This window comes from Diceros bicornis, chromosome 10, assembly GCF_020826845.1.
Source record: "Diceros bicornis minor isolate mBicDic1 chromosome 10, mDicBic1.mat.cur, whole genome shotgun sequence".
NCBI lineage: Eukaryota > Metazoa > Chordata > Mammalia > Perissodactyla > Rhinocerotidae > Diceros > Diceros bicornis.
Window position 1 is genome coordinate 18,842,700 of NC_080749.1, and position 22,579 is coordinate 18,865,278.

The 22,579-nt window shown below is 38.7% G+C and overlaps 1 protein-coding gene across 1 annotated transcript in view; it reads right to left on the bottom strand.

Annotated features, from left to right (window-relative positions):
• NCKAP5 (NCK associated protein 5) overlaps window positions 1-22,579 on the bottom strand; it is an 863,809-nt gene that overhangs the window by 245,850 nt on the left and 595,380 nt on the right. Inside the window, exon 6 of the mRNA XM_058549746.1 lies at window positions 6,735-6,822. Coding sequence (XP_058405729.1) covers window positions 6,735-6,822 — 88 coding nt within the window. The remainder of the gene's footprint in view (window positions 1-6,734; window positions 6,823-22,579) is intronic.

Here is a 22,579-nt window from a genome sequence, read left to right on the forward strand (position 1 = left end):
TATACTTAAGTAATTACAGAGAAAGGAGGAAGTGAGGTTTAAAGTCAAAACTTTCCTAAAAAGAAAGTTCCTAAAGTTTAAAGTCAAAAATTTCCCCTGATGAGAATTACAATTTGCGAAACAAGTAACATCTCTACCAGGCAGGCCTTGGGCTTCAGTAAGGAAAGTCCCAGTCTATGTCACGTGCTTTCCCTGTACATAACAGGAATTGGATATATATTTGATGACTGACAGATTTTAGGATAATTGAAAGGTTTCCTTTCCCCAAGCATCAGCTGCTTAATCACATCTGAGAATATTTTTGAGGAATTATTTAAGGAAAAAGTCATTTTGATTTTCAATTGATTGCTTCAAATGGAAATAACTTGGGTAACACACTACAGTGTCTTAAATGCAGGCTAAGGGAGCAATGACTGAGCATAGACCATCATTGGAAATAATGGAGCTGGGCTCAGAAAACACACAGCTCAGGGCTCTCCATGAAGGGAGGACAGAGTGAAGAGGAGAAGAGAGGCAAACTTGGACACCACCGCAACGTTGCCGAGCACTCCACCTACCTCTCCATGTGCTCTCCTGGGACAGTGACTCGCTGCAGCTCTTGACAAATTCCTGCCCTCTGTTCTCATGGTGACCTACTCAGCCAGCCAGAAGAGTGCAAAGAAGCTCAACTGACCTAACATTGGTGATGTGTAACTTTGGCCAAGCAATTTAACCTTCCTGTGCCTCAGTTTCCTCTTCTGTAAAATGAGGAAAATAATAGTACCAGTTTCAAAGCGTTCTTGTGGAGATGCAATGAGCTCACACTTGTAAAATGATTAGAATATGTCCAGTACATGTAGGTGCTGGGTGTTGGCTACCGTGGGTCATAGTGCGATAGGCAGATGCCCACTGTGCCACACTTCCCGGAGACCAGGCCTCGTGGCATTGCAAAGAAGCAGCAAAATCCCAGAGTTCTAAGAGGAAGAAGAAACCCTAGAACTCATCTTTCTGTTCAGAGGGTTGCCTTTAGTCCAGCACATGTTTTATTTAGTCTGTGTATAAAAAAAGAAACCTTTTTACAGACTAAGAAACTGCCCATAAAAACCTGAAATTGCATCTTCTTTTGAAACATGTGGCCATCTGTCCACACTGGTCTGTACTTCTTGGTCATCTGAATCTGCTGCAGCTGGGCTGTGGCTGCTGCCTTTAGGCCAGAGAGAGACTCTCCAGTTTACCACAGTCTCCACCACTCTCTACTGTCCTTTGGCATTAAACCAGGCGTGAGTTGCTATTGTATAGTTTTCAAAAGCAAGACTTTTGTCTTTTAATTAAAGAAAAAATCCTCTCTCTGTACCTATTTCCTTATCAAAAGTGGAAAAATAGAATGTAAACCCTTAGAGGACACTTGATTTTTCTCATAGCTGGCCCAATTTAACCATTTACATTATCTGACAACTGTAGCTACTTGTGTTTGTGATCCCTAATCTAGTCCAAAACCTCATCTTTTACCAATACAAAAAAGGAGGAACCCACAGGGCTGAAGTGACTATCTGAGGTCGTAAGTCTTGTTGGTGTCAGGAGCTGTACTCACATGCGGGTCTTTTTCCCCCTCATTAATGTTTCTACTTGTCTGTCCACTTTTGTCTTTCTAAAACAATTAGCTAACGTGGGTTCAACTTGTGTTCCATATGGAAAAGCAGAGACAAGAGGACGTGTATCAGCTACAACAAAGAAGCACAGAAGGTAGCTAGGGACACAAGAGGATTGTAAATGGGGTAATCCATCGTTAGTGTTAGGATTATTCATATCTTTCTCAGGCTGCCTGTGTTTAAATATTTTCACAGAAGAAGCTGAAGGAATGATGCCCCTTCTCTAACCAGTTGCTCCATTTCATTTACAGTTAATTGCCCCCTTTCATGTCCAATCATAAGTTTTTTCCTAACATAAGTTTCCTAACCTACTTAACTAAATGAATTAGTGTCCTGGGTGACAGTAACATACAACACAGCACATAAGAAACTCCAAAACACCTAGAGAATATAGGCTGGAGAAAGAAACAAAGCAGAAGAGAAACTGAAGGTGTTTCCACTTATTCAGGCTCCTCTACAGACAATCTTCTGATGTCTTTTATTTCCCCTAATGAAATGAGTCTGTCCTAAGTGCTACGTATGACACTGTCCCTGCACTTAACGACAATATTTCTCTTACTCATGTGCGTCTCACTCAAAGGGGAAATGACAGCTATAAACATTGAATAGCTTATTAATTTATGTCCGTTTCCTTTCATTTATTTTTGTATTTTGAGACAGTGACTCGTGAGCGGGGGAGTTCATACTGTGCCCACTCCCCAGCCTGCCATCAAATTATCCCACAGATAACTGCTTAGCTTTATTCTATGTATCCCATTTAGGAAAGTCTGTGATTTATTTCTAGTTCTACCACTTAGCATTTGCCAGAGTTGAAACAGGCCTCTTTGAGACTCATCTTCAAAATGAGCATGATAATACCTATTTTAGAGGCTGTTGGAATGAACAAATGAAATCCTTTTTGTGCAAGCACTTTGTAAACAGTAAAGCACCAAACATATGTGTCCTGACAGTCAGACGCTGTGTTAAAATACAGGGGATGTTAGACGTTCCGAGAGAGGCGGGCTGTGGACTCATGAGGAAGCTCATGGCTCTTGAGTCCATTTCAAGAGACAGCAGAGACTAAAGGGAAACAAATATTAAAAATAAGTCCCAGGCAGGGGCAGAGTTCTCAGGGAGAACAGTGCAGTAGGTTTGGTGGCATCCTCCTTTGGGTTCCCGGAACCAGTGCAAATTGCTAGTTGGGCTCCTATCACATTGTTGCATATATCTGATTATTTGCATTCCCTTGCCCTCTCAGCATCCTATAAACTGAGCTCTCTAGGATAAGGCTTCTATCAGGCAGGCACCTTTGTGTCTCCAGCACTCAGCCTGGTGTTTGCTGGGTACTGTCAGCCTGCTAGGTTAATGTGTTACTTAGTGTAATAGACAGAATAATGCACCCCCATCCCAAAGATGTCTACATCCTAATCCCTGAAACCTGAGAACATGTTATGTTACATGGCAAAAGAGACTTTGCAGATGTGATCAAATTAAGGGTCTTGAGATGGGGAGATTATCCTGGATTATCTGGATGGGCCCGATGTAATCACAGGGTCCTTATAAGAGGGAGGGAAGAAGGCCAAACTCAGAAAAGGGAGATATAACAATGGAACCAGGGGTTGGACAGATGCACTTTGAAGATGGAGGAAAGGCCCACAAGCCAAGAAGGGCTAGAATCTGGAAAAAGCAAGGAAACCATTCTGTCCTGAAGCCTCCAGAAAGAACGTAGCCCAGACAACACTATGATTTTAGACTTTTGACCTCCAGAATTATAAAAGAATAGATTCGTGTTGTTTAAAGCCACTAAGTTTGTTACAGCAGCAATAGGAAACTAATACATTTAGATAAGAAAGTAAATGAATAACTGTCATTTAAATGAATAAATGAGCAAATAAATGAATGGACGGATGAATGGAGAGAGGTCTAGATAGAAAGCAGAAAGGCCTATATCCGGGTCCCAACTTAGGTAATAACCCGCTGGGTAACTTGGGCCCCATCATTTAACCTCTCCAGACTTCCTCAGCATAAAGAGCTGAGGCCATGGAGTCAGATCAACTAGGGTTCGAATCTCTTCCATGCTACCTCCAGGCTGTGCAACCTTGGGCAAGTGCTCAGCTCTCTGAGTCTACGTTCACATCTGCAAGATGGGGATAGTGACAGTACCTTCCGCACAAAGTTGTTGTGGGGACTGAATGAGCTAGACTCTAGTCACATTCTATGGGACTCTGAACTAGGCAAATTTGAAATTGTGGTCACATAAAAATGTTATTAATGTCACTTCATGCATAAAATTTGAAATCATGAAAATTTCCCAAATGAAGAGTCAAGAGCTACACAATGGCAAAGCTAGTAAACTGTAAACCACTCAGTGCCACCTGGTAGGAATGCTTCGGCTGCTGAATACAAACACCCACCGTCCTTTGAGAGAACCCATGTTGAATTATGCAAGTTATAAATTACACAAGTAACAAATAATGAAAGGTCTTCAGAAATACACTCTTTGAACAAAATATGACCACCTTTTAATGCATGCAAAGCAATTAGCCTGGGCCTGGAACACAGAAAGCTATTACTCTGTTGTTATTATATTAGCTCAGTGATAAAAGCCTCAGAACAAACACTTCCACTATGGAAAATGAAACGAACTCCAGCTTTCCCATGGGCCTAAGCTTTACGTGGGCCTCTGGCTCCATCAGAGAAATCTTGCACTTGGAAAATCTGAGTCAGGTGTGCTAATGACACCCCCTATTATGAAGCAATAAATTTCCCAGCTCTCACCGGAAAGACAGAATTTGGCTTTAGGGAGGTGTTAGCTATGTGCTCCACTAGTATTACCACACACATTTTGCACAATAAATTTTGCTACAATTAGCCACATGTAGAACACTAGAATTTGTGAGAGGATGGGGACCTCCCTGGGACTCAGTGCCCCGAACAACACTTCTCTTTCCTCTCTCTCTGTTCTCATTTTTTTGAATTCCCAAAGAACAAGGTTGTGCCTAGCGCATACTAGAAGCTCAATAAATATCTGTCGAATGTATAAATGCCCTTTATGGGTCATGTAACCCATGTCCCTCTCCCATTTTCCAGATAATGAGCCTGAGGCCAATTAGAGCAATGACTGGAGAATCCCTTCCGTGTAGCATTAATTCAAGTTAATAGCTGTCTCCTCCCTAGAAGGAAGAGCTAATTTTCCAAATCTAATAGACTGGGTTATAGAGAGGAAATAGATTGAAAACACATTTTTTAAAGTATATCTGTTTTTCTAAGTGGCTTTCAGATTCAAAAATGAATTTTGATGATGATGTTAAGTGTTTACACCACAGATTTGGCTAATAACTGGTAGCAAGATAAGAAAGGAATGATCAAAAGAAAACTAGAACCTGGATGAAATAGAGCCGTAATGAGGAGATTGGAAAAAGCACAAGAGCGATGTTCATTATTTAGTTATAATTGAAGCCTGGTGTTACTTGTGAGGGGGAACAAACGACTTACGTTTCAGATTCATAGGATTCTTCCAGGCTGCACAGAACCACTTAATGCAGAATCAAGTCCTATTTTTTATTTATACCTCAATTTTCTACCAAACCAGATATAATACCCAGGAGAGATTCAGGGCTAGGAGGACTTAAATCCTTATCCTAACTTTAGGTAACCACACATCAGGAAAAGCTGAGCATGCATTCCCATGTAAAGACCATTCCCTCAAGAAGAATCTAAACTTTCCCTAGAAACGGACTTTAGTGATTTGTCTACAGTCTTTATGGAGCTAACTTGAATCTTCTTTGGGGTAGCTTAAGCTAACTCCTTGTGCTGTTTTCACTGGAGATGGAGAACAGTTGTTCCCATTGTCATCAAGTAGCCCTGTATATATTTCAAGAGTCAACTATTTAGGACATAGACTTCTTAAGACTAACTCTGCCTAGATTTCTCAACTTTATATGATACGGTGACTTTTATTATCAGATTTCTCGACTCTTCCTCATAACAAGTTGGGCTACAGAGCCCTGAACTCATGAATTCAGGAAAACTAGAGTGAAATTATCTTTACCAACCAGTTTCTACACTAGCCTCCCAAACCCACTTGTGTTTTAGCCAGCAAAAACCTAGGGCTGCCGAGTTATTACCTCAAATTTCTGCCTATTTTCTTGCCTTTTTTAGTGTTTCTTAGCTTTCTGTGAATAGTTGTACAATGGATATTGGGTCTCTATTTGTGATTTTAAGTGATTTTTTAATAAAAGTCCTCAATTTATCTATACAGAGTATCGGTGCTCTTTCTGCTATATTTCTCTTTCCTGCCCTGCCAGAGCCTTCTCATCTGTATGGCCAACTTGGGTCACACTCAGACTAGAAGTCCTGCTTCCCAGCCTGACCACTTTGCTGGTGTTAAAGAACTGTGGGATGAGGGCTATTAGAAGATGACAACTTGTTACTTCATTGACCACTTATTCCCTTTGGACCTCTTGAGACTCCACATTGCCAGAGGAGGCTGGCAAGGCCAGTCCCATGAGCATAGCCTACAACCATGACCTGATCAGCTCTTCTGTGCATCCTCAGTCTCATCGTCAAACTTTTTATCTCACCAGGCCATCATTTAGTTATCTTGAGCTTTTTATTCTCCATGAGCCTGCCACGCAAATTCACATCACTGCTGCTTTAGCCTTCCCTTCTGCCTGGAATGTCCTTCCTCTCATTCTCTATTCCTAAGGCCCACCTTAAATGTCAAAGCTCAAGGAAGTATTCCTTAACTTCCCAGATAGCATGAGTCACTCTCTCCTCTGTGTTCTTAAAGAATGTTGTAGCTACGTCCCTTATGGCCCTGACCACAGAGTACAGCAATACTCTTACAGGTCTCTGTTTCACTATAAAGTTATATTTTGCACCTTCCTACAACCAAATCGATCATCTGTTTCACAGTAGAGGTTCATTTCTGAGATTCATTTCCAGAAATAAATGAGTTAAATAAACGTGTACATGATTCCTCAAACAGAGGTGACTGTGTGGCTCCCACCACTGGGATCTGGACCATACTTGTTTATTTATCTCTAGGTGAGGGAGGACAGAGCTAGAGAAATACGAGAAAAACAAGCAACCAGTACCCAGCCAAGAGTAAGAAACATGGTGTACCTGATAGACCATTATATTAACAGTTTCTTCTTTTTTCTGTTCTGCAGGTCCTTGACTCTGCAATAGATTTCGTACTGTTTCTTCCATCCTGAGGAAAAAAAAAAAAAATTTCTTTCAAGAAGGTTTTCCTATTAACACAGGTCTGTTCCAGTTAGCAGAAATCATTCTTTAGTGTATATTCCCTGAGCTTAAACCTGGAAATCTCTTTTCTCTTCTCTCTCCTTCATCCCGTATGTTAAGAATCTATCATGAAGTCCTTTAAAATCATTCTGCAGAGTGTCTCTGGGTTCTTTCTCTTGAACATTAAGGTCCCTATCCTTGGCCTCCTACATTGGTACTCATGCAAACATCTCCCAACATCCCTCTTCACTTTCAATTACTCCCTTTTAATTTGACACAATGTCACCACAGTAATCTTCCTGAAATACTATTTTGATTTTTTAAAATCTATTTTCAAATGTGACAAATATTACATGAATGCACTTTTGCCATTAATATACTGTTATGTCTCTCTATGGTGGTCTTTCCATGTCAGCACACAAAGATCTACTTTATTCTTTTCAACCACTTCCTAGTATTTCGTGATGTGAATGCACCATAAATTATTTAACCATTCCCCTAGTGGTGGCATTCAAAATTTTTGCCATTTCAAACAATAAACATCTTTCTACACATATCTTAGTACCCATTTATGAGTATTTCTATAGGTTATGTTATAACATATATTGGATGTTATAATCCTATTTTGTTTTAAATACCCATCTCGAATCCCTCCCCCTTCCATTGCCCAAAAGTAGAGTAAAACACACACCATTTCCACATCTATTTCCATTTCCAGACACTGTCTCATGCTGTTACTACTTCTTGGAATGCCAACATGCTTTCCTCTTCTCATAGCCCATCCATCTTTCAAAGCTCACCTCAAGTTTCACTTCCTAAGAGACTTCTTCATTGGTTCCCCACTTCTTTGAGATCTTATAGCCCTATACTTTAAATCATTCATTCCATCACTTAAAAACTCCCTATTTTAATACTCAAATATTTCATTATATGCACATTTTGTCTTCTGAGGTAAATTATAATATTTGCTATAGAACCATGTCATATATTTCTTATGTGTCTCCCTCAATTATGGATAAAGTAGGTACTCAGTGCACATTATTATGTGAATCCTTTGTTAATTCCTTTAAAAAAGTATTAAGTACTTACTCTGTCCCAGGCATTCACTAAGTAGATTCAAACTGTGTTTGAATGACCTGTCCATGGGATCCATTCATGAGGATGCATGGACCAGAACCCTGAGAACAGGATGGCTGAACTAAATGCACTGAATACAGTGCTCTCATGCCTAGAACCTGAGTTTGTTGTCTCTTCCAGTCCCATCCAGAAGCATGTGTTTTAATGACTCAGTATGATACTAGCTTAAGAGAGTTGTGGGGCAAAGCAAGCTGATCCAGCTTCTCTCGCTTACTAAGGGCTTCTAGCACTACAAATGAAGGGCTCTAGGAGGCCTATGAATTCCCTGAGGTGGCAAGACCACTAAAGTAACCAAAGTAGTGTGGTTCAAAATACCAACCTTTCTCATAAGACATACAACTACTTAGCAGCAGAGTGAAGAAACTACAGACAAATTGAGCCAGTCCAAACTTGGATTACAATTGAGGAAATTCTGCCTTCACAGGGGATGGCCCCAGGACCCATTCAGGATTTTTAGAAGATGGTGGACTCTAATTATGAGTGCTCAGAGAATGATTTGTGACCATACATATATACAAGCCACCTCTTCGTTCATCCAGCCAGAAAAGCAAAATCTGTTCCCTACGTTTTCACAAATCTTATACTATTAATGATAATAAAATTAAATAGCACTTTTAACTTGTCAAAGAACTCTCTCATCTATGAATCATTATAATATACTTTTAAAATATTACATCTATGTGGTAGATAAGAAAGCCGAGGCACAGAAAGGTTAGAGCTTACTCATGGGCTCATGGTCAGTTGGATAGGGAGTTAGGATTAAAACATTTTTACTGACTATGAAAACAGCAGCCTCTTTCTGCTAGGCCTTAATTACATTCAGGGAAATTATTTTAAATGAAGACTCGTAACTCCTAACTCGGTGTTATCTTGGTGAACACCTACTGAATGCTGAACCCAAGAAGATAACAACATCATTTCTGACCTAGGGAGAACTTAAGATCTGATAGAAGAGACAAACTAGGTTTATGTGGAAAAAATAGGTGTAAAGAAGTCACGAATTCTGAAATAAGTGACCAGAGCCAATTTCTAATACTCTATTTCATTTTATATAAACAGAGACAATCTCTTGAATGTTAGTGGATTTTCCATGATGTTTGTCAAATTGATCATAAACAAGAAAAGTAATGATAATGGTGGTGACTTGCCCAAGATCACTCAGCTGTGTACAAAATCAGGGACCCTCTGGTTTTCTAAATATTACTTTACTTTCTTCCAACCTTAGCACAGAGGCTAGAGGTATTTCTTATTTCAATCCTTATTTCATTAATTTATAAACATTTGGCTTAAATGTGGCCCAATAATTAGAACTCCGTTAAAATAAAATCTTATCTTTTCTCTTTTAATAAGTTAAAATACAATTACGTCTCAGTGCATATCTTGCTGAATTATCTCTTCTGTATAATTAAAAGTTCTCCACACAAGTTGCTGGATCAAAAAGAAAAACATCTATTCACCTTCCCCCATTCTTCTTGACTTCATAGTTAAAAAAAAAAGAAAAGAAAGAGAGGGGGTGGACAGGAAGTTGTTCAACAGAATCTCAAGCAGCCCAGACCCACAGTAATACCGTGAACACTTTCCTGGCATAACTTTATGATTAATTAAAACGAATTACATTTCCAAGCTACAGCTTGAAACAGAGTTGCAGAGACCCATTAAATCTCTGGGTAAAAAATTAAGTCAACTCATCTTTTCATAACCTTTATGAATTTGGTCACAGAGAAAATTTTTTGAACCTGCTGAGAACATACCATTATTTACTCCCTGATGACACCATTTTTTTTTTTAATTCTCATTTAGCAAACTTCTGTATTTATCTTCCCGAAAATCAAAGACTGTGAAGCATCATCCGTTGTTGTTTGATGCCCAATGACATTTTACTTCGTTTTATTGTTTTGATAGCTGATGTATGACGAATTGCATTACCAGTCTGCACACAGAACAATACCACTATCTGTTTCTCAAATGTAACTAAAAATAAGCCAATTTCTTTCTCTAGGTCAGACATGGGCAGAGGGTTTTTTTGTTGTTGTTGTTAAGTTACTGATTGGTGTAATTTATTGTTAAACACTGACCTTAATCAATATTTTATAGTTCTTTTTTTTCCTTTTGTACAACCTGAGACTAAACCCTTTCTTCTCCTAAATACTGGTCAATTAGCTGTCATAACTAAAAATATATAAGCCAAAATTATACTTAGTGAGATGTAATAAGTTCTAATGTATATTAAGTGAACTATCTTTAAAAAGTTAAATTTTTCTGACACAAGTCAGAAAAAATAAACCAAATTTATATGCAAACAGTATATTTCAGGTAACATATAAATGTAGGAATTTTATTTAATTAGAAAAAGATTCCATGTTTTAAGGTATATATGTAATTAATAAATTCTTACTATAGTATTTCCCCTGGGGGAAGGAAAAAACACAAACGAACAAAGTTTTTGTTAAAAAGGTCCCCAACTCAAAGTTAGGAAAATAGGACATTAAATAAAAGCACGTGAGAAGAATAACGATTCAAAACCACACAAAAACAGGATTAGTGAGGTTTTGCAATGAATTTCTCTCTCTATACCTGGAGTCCAACTTTGTCATAGACCCTCTTTTAAAGAACTGATGACTGGGGTATTTGTCATTGGATCTGTATCCAATGTCTCACAGAAAGGGTCTCCCTAGACACCAAAGGAAGGTCCTTCTGGAAGTAAATGCTAAAAGATAGTGTTTCCTGAATCCTTTCAAGGCAGAAAATCACTTAATCATTCAGGGCGTGATGATATCAGGAGATTTCTTTACAATCAGAGACTATGATTTGGGCCCCAAAGACGTTGATTTATTCCATAATGAAAGTACTATTAGAAAACATGATCCCGGGGTACACGAGGAGCTGTTTGTTCTAACAGCGTGTAAAGGAATGTGAACTGTTCCACATCCCTTCCTTCCTCCCCAAATCTAGCCCTCTATTTTGCCTAACGACACTTTAGGAACTGATCAGAGTGTTAGACTGAAGTGTTCTTTTTTGAGACTTTTGAAGTGCTCTGATCTGACTCCTATGATCAGATATTCAGTTTAGAAAAACTTCATTTTTGACAGAAATAGAACAAAATAAACACAAAATAAGAAGCCACTCTCCCCAACTCAAACTGGTAACGGATGGGGCTCTTTCAACTGAAAGCTGAACTGAGTCATACTTTTGTCTTAAGAAAATTTTCTGTATTTTCTGATTAATCACATAATAAATTAATAATGACATAAATAATGAAATTACTCAATATTCCCTCACATTCTTTTATGTGAGAAGCTCCAACACCATAACCCATCCACTTCTACCAAAAGTACGTGCCATACTCTCTTTTATTCACCTACACCGTAAAGTTTGTCAAGAGCCGATGCTATGATTTGCAAATTGTTTTTCCTTGTGTTTCACTGTATTTGACTGCTTCTCTTCTCACTTTGAGAAAGCGTATCCATTTAAGCAAGGGTACTGCTATGACTGAACTTAATTTTAAAGACAGGAAGAAAGGGACTGGGGTTCAATAGAAAGCAGGCAGAGGTTCTTGAGTCACTGCAGCACCTCTCCTCCCCCTTCGGCCTCCTCCCTGTGAAATCATGGCATAACCTGACCCCGTATGGAGAACAGTTCTCATCCTGAGAGGTCAACAGCCATCGGAAGACAAGTGAACGTCCCATATCTACTGGAGAAAAGAGAAATACTTACAAGAAAATGCTACTTCTTTCACTGGATGCCTGCAAGTAGAGTTAAAAAGCTTAAGCACACTACAACTGAGATATTCTGAAAAAACATAATTCATTTATTTTGTGCTTAACCAAACTAGTCTTTTTTTGAGCCCCCCTGCCACATGCTGACAAGCATTAACTTTTTTCCCAAATCCTAGTTTAAATTCTAGACTTAGTCTAACATAATTAATTTTCAATGGATTTTTAAATTCATTGAGAAGCAGGTGTCCATCCACAAGCAAATTGATAAACAATTTGTTATCTATTTCCTACATTGGAATACTATTCAGCAATCAAAAGGAATAAGCTGATGTATGCAACAATAGGGAATAATCTCAAAAACATTACACTGAGTGAAAGAAGCCACACACAAAAGACTAAATACTTATGATTCCACTTATATGTAATTTTAGTACAGGAAAAATTATTTCATGATGGAAATTTAAGAACAGTGATTGCCTGGGGGTGAGGGTGGAGTAGAGATTGACTCAGAAGGGATACAAGGAACTTCTTGGGATGATGGTAATGTTCTGTATCTCCACAGGGTTTTGGATTGCACAGGTGTATGCATTTGTTGGAATTTATCCAATGCCATATTTAAGATTTATGTATTTCATTATATGTAAATTTTATCTCCAAAGAAAAAAAAAGAACTGTAGACAAATATGGAACTTTAGTTAGTGATATACAGGTTCAAGTTTGTACATAATTTGGGGCAAAGTGCGTTGATGCATGCACCTTATTTGAAATGCATCAAAATTTAGATTGATGGATGGAGAGAGGATGGCTAGATGGCTACATACGTAATAAAGCAAGTATAGTCAATACGAGTGGTAGGATCTAGTTGGTGGTATATGATGTTCACTGTAAAATTCTTTCAACTTTTCTGTATGTTTAAAATTTTTTGTAATGAATTATTGACAAAGTTCTTTTATGTAGACCATTTGTCTCTTGGATAAAATTATTTAGCCTCTCAGTAGAAGAGGAGCACACTACTTCTCTTCCATTGATGGCTTCTAGGCATATGCAGGTCTGATTGGGTGGATCATGGTCTTTGTAGAAGAGGGGGTCTTGGGTGTGGTATCCTCTTATATCTAGAGAGAAGTCCCTTGTCCCCAGGTTTGTTGCTGGCCCTTCTGACTCTAGGCTGAGAGGCTGTTCTCAGTCTGTTTGTTCTGCTTGGTTAGAGCTTGGCTGCATGAATGGCACTCTGACTGACCTTCACATGAGCTTCTGCTGGCTGCAGTGCCCTGAATCTTGGTGGTCCCCTCCACCCAGCATGCTGACCTGGCAGTTAGTCTTCAGACATTGCTGTAAGGGTGCCCTTGCCCTGCTACAGCAGGCCCCAAGTAGATCCACTTGCTCTCTAGTCAGCCTCTAAACCACATAGAATCTGAGGGCAGCCTGGAAAGGCAAAACCCAAGGCCTCCTTTGTGCACAAACATAGTGGACCACCAAGTAGATGTGGCCATGCCCCATTTGATGTGTGGTCTTTTTCCAGAATCTTAAATGGGAAGCAGTGATATAAGCACCCATCTGTCCTCCATGCACCATCTAAAGTACTAGTTTCACTCATTTCTTTCTCTCTCCTTATCTGTCCTTCTTCTAGCTGTCTCCAGCACTAGAAAAGGGGTACCTCCTCACTACTTCTCAGATATCATGTCTGGCTCCTTTCCAACTCCAAGCTTTTGGCTAAGGTAATAAATTATGATGAATTGATGTATTTTCCCTACACACTGGGAAAGCTTTATGATCTGGGTTATCTAGACTCACTTAGCCTTTTATACGTTCAAGGAGGGAGAAAGAAGGAACCCAGGTCATCTTTATTTACGACAATAGCATATTCACAAGGCTTTGTCTTATTACTTAATCCTGTTTTGCAGAGGTTGAGTATTTCTTCCTTCATTCTCCTTGAATTCTTAGGGACAACTAGAGAAAAGCTCTAGTATTTAAAATGACGAAACAGAAAACCACATAGATTTTAAATATATATATATATTACTTTGTTACAACCACTGTATGGCAAACACTGTCTGGTTTAATCCATATAAGCCCACAGGGTGGGTACTACTAATCTGCATTTTTATTTTTATTTATTTATATTTAGATTCATTCATTCATTTCTTAATTAAAAATGCAGAAATTGAGGTTCCATGAGATTTAGGAACTCATTCAAGGTCATACTCTTCATAATAGTAGAGTTCATTTTGGAACAAATGTTTGACTCCAAAATTTACAATCTTTTTCTATGATGCCACATCAGCATTCGAGCAAACATTTAAACCATGCTAGTGTTTACTTGGCTGTGTTTCAACATTTTCTGGCTTATTGTTATCATCTCGATCAATGTGTTCTTGTTACTTGCAAATGCTCTGTACTTGAATTAATCTTTTTTCCCAATTAGACTAAGATTCTTCTAAACCCAGGTTCACACACAATGACACATTTTGACATCTGTTATTTTTAGTATAGCTTTTATCATAACCTAGAGCCGAAATAAATACCTATTGAAGCATTTAATAACAGCTATTCACAAAAAAATATGCCCTGCCCTTAGAGCCCTCTCCATTTCACCCAAACACCCTAGAAAGTACTAGCCAAGCCTTGACCTCTTCTTTCCCTAAGGGAGAAGCCCTCCTCCGTTGTGCTTTCTACACACTCTGAGCTCTTCTCCATCATAGTGTCACAGCACCTTATTAATGGCCTCTTGAGTTTCTTGAGGTCAGTGACTCTGCCTTGTTTACTTTATCTCTAGCAACTATGCATAGTTACAGTTACTGGATAGGTAGTCAATAAATCCTTTTTGAGTGAATGAATGAATCTAACAGTTTTTTCATTCATTCATTCCTTTGCTCCTTACATTTTCATTTCCCCTCAGATGTATAGGTAGATCTAACTGGTCAGAGAGGAGTATTGACAAGTGAGAAGTGCCAGCAAGCCTAGAGGGGCTAAATCTTAAGCTGTGGCACCCAGGGTTAAGATGCAGGGCTCCTGGGCATTAGTAAAGCAAACCAAATATCTCCCAGAAATAATTTCCTGCTCTTTTTGTCATATTGAGTATGCAGTCCACGGTCCATATTGTTCACCTGCAACTAATTAGCTTAGACGGTTAGACTATTATCCTAATGAGGCCAGGACTCTAGGTTCAATCCCTAGACTGGACACCCTTTACTACCTAGCAGACTCCTGGCAGACTAATCTCTGCCAAGACAGCCCACTGCTCTACTGCTGAGGGAGGGAGGATAGGAGAATTATCTCATTGAAGAACATAGTTTGCATAACCTCTCATATTATTTGCTTTTAAATTTCTTTTTCCCATTCCACTTCTATTGTTTTCCTCAACAATCCATCCTACTTCTCCATTTTAATTGCAGTGCAAAGCTTTCCTCAAGTTTGGAAATGAAAAGTTGACTAATTTTCAATTCCAAGAGAAAACAGTTCATGGGGAAACTTTGCTGGTTTAGAACTGGGTTCCGCCCAACTGCACCAACTTGTTTCCTTAGAAAATGAGAGTTTGCTCACTTAGAAGCTAGCACACCTAAGCATGTAAGCAAGGACAATCCCCAGGTCGGCTGTGACTTTGATGTTCTTAACCCAATCTCTGCTTATTCTGCTGCAATAGTTAGGAACAGTAAATCTGCAGCGAAGATAACAGAAAACTGCTCTGAAACTGAAACTCACTCTGGATAAATGTTGGATGGCCAGAATTTCTTATTTCTTTCTAGATGATATATATTTTTAATTCAGGACAAATTTTGCAAGAATAATACCATTGCCCAGAAACCACAGTGCTTTAATTCACTCATGGGGATGCAATACCATTCATAAACAGATCAAAAGGTGCTAGTCCAATTTGAATTACTGCATCATATTCACTCCAGGGCCATCTGTATGTGAGCAGAAAGCAACATAAATTTTCTCATAGGCAGGCTTGTGCTGGTTCTGCATGGGGAGCTCACTGCACAGAGAGAGGCAGATTTGAAGAGGGCAGGGAAGCAGAGACATGCATTCAGGGGAGAAGTCCCACTTTCCATGTTGAGTTGAAGGGAATCCCCTGAATGTTAACAAGCAAATCTCAAGTGTTTTTCCTCAACGGTGGCAGAATACAAAATTGCACTTGTAGATCCATGTGTTTGTAGAGTACACACTCATCCAGAGAAAGACAGAATCCCAAGTGTGCCAGTGAATGCCAGTACAGAGAAGTATACCTACCTAGCTTTCACCGTCCTGGTTAACAAACACTTTGAAAGCAGAGTTGGCACTATATTCGAAGAACCCACAAGAGGTCTACAAAATGGGTTACTTCCTTCAATGGAGTTGAGTTTTTAATTAGTGCAATAATTATTAATTAATACCATTATCAAGTTTTATTAATACAAAATAGTTAACAGTTAATATAATCACCCACGTCCAGTCTCATGAGCTCATCTACTTAACTCCTAAATCTACACTTGTAATGTGCCCTAATAGAATTCTTCAAAATAACAAATTTCCACAAATAAACCTAGATTTAGTTCTTTTTTAATTTCATTTTCTTGAGTAGTCTGAAGCACAAATGTTCTTGGAGTCTGATAGCACTCAGAAAGGACTTGGAATTGCCAAATGACTACTTTCAATACAAATGTATTATTTGGGGGATAGGTCCTTATAGCTCAGTATTCAAAGGTTGGGGAAACTTGGAAGATAACAGATAGTTCAATTTATTATTGGCCTTCAATGTTTATTCTTATTGGCTGCTGATGATAGGAATAATAAAAATATTTTAATATGTCATGAGAATACACATTAAATTTTAATTAGATACTGTTCTGTTCTAGAAAACTAATGTAACAACTTGGAGCCTCATTTTCCCAACTTCTTAAAAATGAGAATTTTATAATTTTACCTTGATCAAAGAAAAATAAAATAGGGACTGGAGAATCAAGACTTTTTTCTTAATATGCACCAAGCTTTTGAAAGTTTAAATCTAGCAATGTAATGACGTTAGGTACTCAAAAGGAGGTTCACCATATGTTTCAGACAAGTTATATATTTTCTCCCCAATTGTAACCAGCTTCTCATCAGAAGATAATAACCCTCTAGAATACATCAAACAGACCACACTCTATTCTGTCATGCTTCAAGACCTGTTTGGGATTTTGACCCAGAGAAAATTAAGAATTGAATGAAACGATTAGTCTTTTTTTTTTTTTTTGTGAGGAAGATCAGTCCTGAGCTAACATCCATGCTAATCCTCCTCTTTTTGCTGAGGAAGACCGGCTCTGAGCTAACATCTACTGCCAATCCTCCTCCTTTTTTTTTTCCCCAAAGCCCAGTAGATAGTTGTATGTCATAGTTGCACATCCTTCTAGTTGCTGTATGTGGGACGCGGCCTCAGCATGGCCGGAGAAGTGGTGCATCAGTGCGCGCCCGGGATCCAAACCCAGGATCTAGTAGCAGAGCGCGCGCACTTAACCGCTAAGTCACGGGGCTGACCCTGAAACGATTAGTCTTGATTCTCATTGGCAAACTCATCTGGAATTTGATTCTCATTTTCTACATCTTTAAGACTTATTTTTTGGACCTTGACAAGTATTTAGTCATTAAACCTTAGAGAGGTCAAACCAATAGTCACACTGGATCTGAATAATGGCCAAGGCAGCACTGTAAGTGACTGGTGTTAATCTGTTGTGATTTTTATTTTTGATGTGGGTGTAGGAGAAGGGCAGGGAAATATAACTGGCTGTATTTAGGATCAAATTGTAGTGTTATATTTTCTGGGAAGGAAGGTGCAATAGTGGCAAAGAGATGCTTTAAGAATCCACAAAACTAGCCTCTGTAGCCTCATAGATACCAACAGGGCACTCTTCACTGCTCTTTAAATCACATACTTCTTGTAATGTTTGATCTACAATATTTCAGAGTGGCTTCTCTTAAGCAAGCAGAAATTGCAAACCATAGCACATCCAAAACAGTGGTGTTACTAAATCCTCTCCCAGCCTCAACTCTTGTGGCCACAATACAATCAGCATACGTCAGTCCCCTGTACTCCTTAAAGTGGCATAGGTGGGTCTGGGTGGAGATAATCTTTTTTTTTTTTAAAGGAGTATCAACTATTCCTCTCTTTGGCTCTTTGGGAGCATCAGCCAATCAAGTTAACACTTTATGGAGGCACCTACCTTCTTTGCTTTTTTTCAGAAAGTGCATAAGAGGTAAAGCACCTCTCTCCAAGTTTCAGACAATAATTGGTTTGGAAGAGAACCTACTGTATTAGTCAAGATAAGGTTGGTTATGCTGGAGTAACAAATGACCCCAACATCTCAGCGACTTGAAAAATAAGTGAATTTCTTGTTGAGACACAGTCTGGGCACCTCAGCAGTCAATTGTCCTCCATGGGTAGGATGGTTCTAGTTCCTAGTTTCCCACAACAGTCCAGTTTATGTCTATTGTCCTGGCATAATTACTAATAGCACCTTTTTCACTCCAAAAATTGTCCTGGTTGGATGATAAATATTGTGATCTTCCTGTCAATGGAATAACTCAAATATTCAGGCAGACCTAGCCTCTCAACATGAGGCTGTCACCACCACTGGGAAAAGGGAAACTGGAGGACGTTGTAGGGATTCTCACTGCCTCATCCCAGAACTGTCACTTTGGTTTAAAGGCCATTGGCCAGAACTAGTCACATAGCCTAACTAACTGCTAGAGTAGCTGGTAAATTTAGCCTTCTGAGTACCCAGGAAGGAGAAGACAAGCAGATACAGGGGCTAAGATAATGTCTTCCATATGTGCATTGTCAGAATTGAAGAAATATATTATGGAACTACCTCTCAGTGATAGCCTGTCCTGCATGTCTGACTGTACACAGTTATGTCTAGGTGACTGAGTGCCAAAACTCAAGAAAGGCAAGGAAGTGTTGGTCCCATCCGCCTTTCACCATTGCATGTTACTTGTCTCCCTCTGCTGGTTGACTGAGCTGTCACTATTGAGACTCTTGTCTCACCTGCCATCTAGATAGTGATTGCCACCCTTCTTTCAATCATGCCAAATTGATTGCCAGCCTACGCAACTAGTCTCTCTGACCTCTCTGAATTGTCCTCAACTGTGTTCCCTCTCATGGGGAATCTTCAAACAAACATCTCCCAAGTCTGCTTTCCTTTGAAGAACACACTATGAAGCCTTAAGCGTGACAGTCTACAGACGTGTTTTTGATGCAGCTTATTTTATAGTAAATATCTATAAACATGGAAAAGCAGCCTCTATCTCCACAAAACTTTTGTAACCTTCCAAGTTTTAACAGCAAAGAAAATGGAAGAGGTGGTTTCTCAATGATGTTAGTAGAGGGTGACATCTAATGTTTCACTGTTCTTCACTCAGTGGTTATTGTTCAAAATATCATCACAACTCAAGATATGGCAATAACTGGCAGGCTTGATCCTTAGCTCTACACTCTACACACTCTGAAGTGTAAAATTTGTCAAGATTTAACAAGTGAAAGTGAAAATTGGGGAAAAAAAGAAGTCAATTTAAAATCTGCTACAATGTTAGATTAAAAACAAAAAAGGAAGCATCAGAGTAATACGCCTTACACTGGATGTTATGAAAGTGTATTTTGTCAATCATCATAATCATCTGGTATTGGGATAGAGATGTTTCTGCCAATTATCATAAGAAAAAGAAGATTCCTTTTCTTCCCTCTTTACTGATCCAAATATCAGGCATCTTTTAGGCTCTAGTGTAAGCTCTATCTCCTGCTTTCGCCATAACTCTGGCCCATAGGAGCTTCTCCCTAGTCCAGTGAAAAGTGTTTTCCCTGAAATACACACAAGAAATCACCAAGGGTTCTCATTAAAAGTGCAGATTCCCAGGTCTACCTGAGACCTAGTGAATCAATCTCTGGGAGTGGAGGCCAGGAATCTGTATTTTTTATAAGCATATTTTTGCACACTAACCTATGAGAATCTCTGTTCTATTCTCATGTCCTCCTAAAACACTTATTCATGTACTACCCGGCACTGTTAAATATTATAAAAACAATTTCATGTACAGGTTTCTTAGTTCTACAACTATTTTGAAGCTTGTTAGGGGCCCCAGTGCATATCTCAGGTCTTTTTCTACTACGCACATCATGCAGTAAGGTATCAATTTACCCCGGGTGGATGGAACTTCCCCAAGTTGTAGAATTATATGTTGATTTACTTCATTTGGGGCATATTTGATGCTGAAAATTAGAGAGAAAGCATATTTGGATGAATCTAATTTTAATTCCAATGGTGGAAAACTTAAAAATAACACCTCTGTAAGATGAATAATTATTCTCTCATTTATTTGTTCAGTCATTTGTCCCCTCATTCATTTGTCTGTTCCTTTATTTGATAATCATCTGTTGAATGCTTACTACGTGCTTTGTGCTATAACCAGCAAGTTGAATAAAAGAAACTGCCAAGCATGGGAGGTAGACAGACCAACAGTTACTCTGCAGTGTAATCAGTGCCAGAAGAAGATGCCATGGAGGTGAAGAGATCTAAGAGGCTAAGAGAGGCTCTCTGGAGGTATTGACATGTGCTGAATTTTTGGAAATGAGTAGGATTTAGCTTGATGGAAAAGAGATTTTCAAACATAACTAATGATTTTGTTTGCAAATTTTAAATTGCTTATTATGAGTTTTCTTAATGAGAAATATGCTTTAAGTGTATGCATACTAGTCTATACGTCTATTGAAATAAGAGCACTCCATTTTAGTTTTGTACAGGTGTTGGCATTTTAACCAAAAGCAAAGCATTTTAAATCACTGTTACCCAAACTAATTAAGGCTATTCTAACTGAATTTTTAAGTTACATTTTAAGTTATGTTCATTGTTTCATGGAAGTTTATTAATGCCAGCTCAAACAATGTCAACTGGGGCCTCGAGGTAATGTTCCCCAAAGGGTACGTATTCATATTTGAAGTACTTGTCTCCTTATGTTCCTTGTACATGTGTATTTATTCCCAATGATTTGAGATGCTCAGGTTTTCTCCACTGTTTAGAGTTTGTGCTCCTTGACCTTGGATGTCTATGAGAAAATAAAGAATGACCCCTCAGAATATTTGTTGCTAAGAAAGAATTGCTCTGATAAAACTAGTAGCAATAACTGCAAAATTCCCCAACCACAAGGTCGACATTAAATAAGAGTCTATTGTCTTCAAGAATTTCTTATCGTAGAATACAAGATTTTATACAGCACTTTTATTGCACATTCCTGCCCACTGAAATAGATGTTGGAAATACAGTGACTTTAGGCCAAAATAGTGCCCATTTATCCTTGAATTGTCAACGCTACAAAAAGAAAGAAGCAAGAATACTTAAGGGCAAAGGTCAGAGAATCTATACACTGAAACTAACTTTGAAAAATAAATTTTCTTTGATAAGTTAAAGCACCAGAGAAAGCACAATTTTCAGAATTATTGTAAAAGAAAAAAACAATAACAGAAACTAAGCAATGATAAACATTCAAAGTCTGCCAAGTGATAGGACTTTTAAAATGTAAATGGTGAGGGATAGTAACTATGTTGATTAAACTGCTAGAAAATACCATGACACCATGCGTAGATATGTACAACATTACTATCTTTTATAAGTAATGTTTATTATATATCATTTATACATCTTAAAGCTGTGCTGCCTTGGGATTTTCAGATCCATGGTCAGAAGTCCTTTTCCCCCCTCTCTCTATATAAACCTGAGAAACTGTGCAGACCTCTATTTTCTGTCCATCCACATGGTTCTGTTGTAATATTGGTACAGGCTATAGACCTACACTATGCAAATGTCAAAAATCTAGTAATAAGCAGCACATTCAACTTTCTTCCAGTCATCTTTGCCTCCCTCAAAGGAAGAAGAAGAGCACATTTAATTGTAAAGTGCAAAGACTTCTCCCATTTGTGAAGGAGAGGGAAAGAGCCCATTCTGCAGTAACTGGTTAGAACATGGGTCCCTGAGGACATAATTATCTATCTCTTGTTAGGATATAATAGGGGCTCTAAAATAATATGGCAGTTTTTCTACGGCTAAGAAATTGATTAGTGAAGTTGAGTAGATCCATTGTCAATGCTCTTCTTATGGGTGAGGATGGACGGCAACCACAGCCTGCAACAGAGTTGTCATTACCACCCAGCAGCTAATTAGTGTAGCTGTTTGAGGCAGGAGGCACATCAATATAGAAGAGGGAATTCGTATCTACATTGACTGGTAATATTTTGGGTGGTTCTCATTTCCAGATTTTCCATTTGGATAGGCTGGATGCTTATCACTCTGTGAAACATGTTGCTGTCATCCTTGCTTTGACACAGTACTCTCCAGGGAACTCAATATGCCCATGACCATTTCAATGGCAATGCCAATTACAATATTTACAGACATGGAGGGCCCTGAGCCCTCTTTGCCACGGCTACTACTGGACCCCTGTATTCCATCGTCTCCCATCTCCTCTGGACCTTTGCTCTCATATTGCCCTTTTGGCAGCTATTATCTCTCTTTCTGCATGACCTCCTGTTTTATCAGATGTCAAACAAGTTAACATCAACTTTATCCTAATGGAATCTTCCTTTCCCCCACTCTCCCTTTGCAATTTATCCATCCTTCTTTTCTTTTTTCCCAACATCACCTGTATTAAAGAATAGTTTATATGTTCTGCTTTCACATTTTTCCCACCAAATTAACCTCAATAATAACCTTTAATCTGACTTTTGCTCTGACCACCGTGCTCAGAGTGGATTCTTATCATCAGTGGAAGTCACCATACTCAATAATCTTTTCTGAGTCTTTTGGGTTAAGCATTAGCCTACATTGACCAGTCCTTCTTTCTTTAAGTTTTGCTCTCTTGCCTTCATGACTG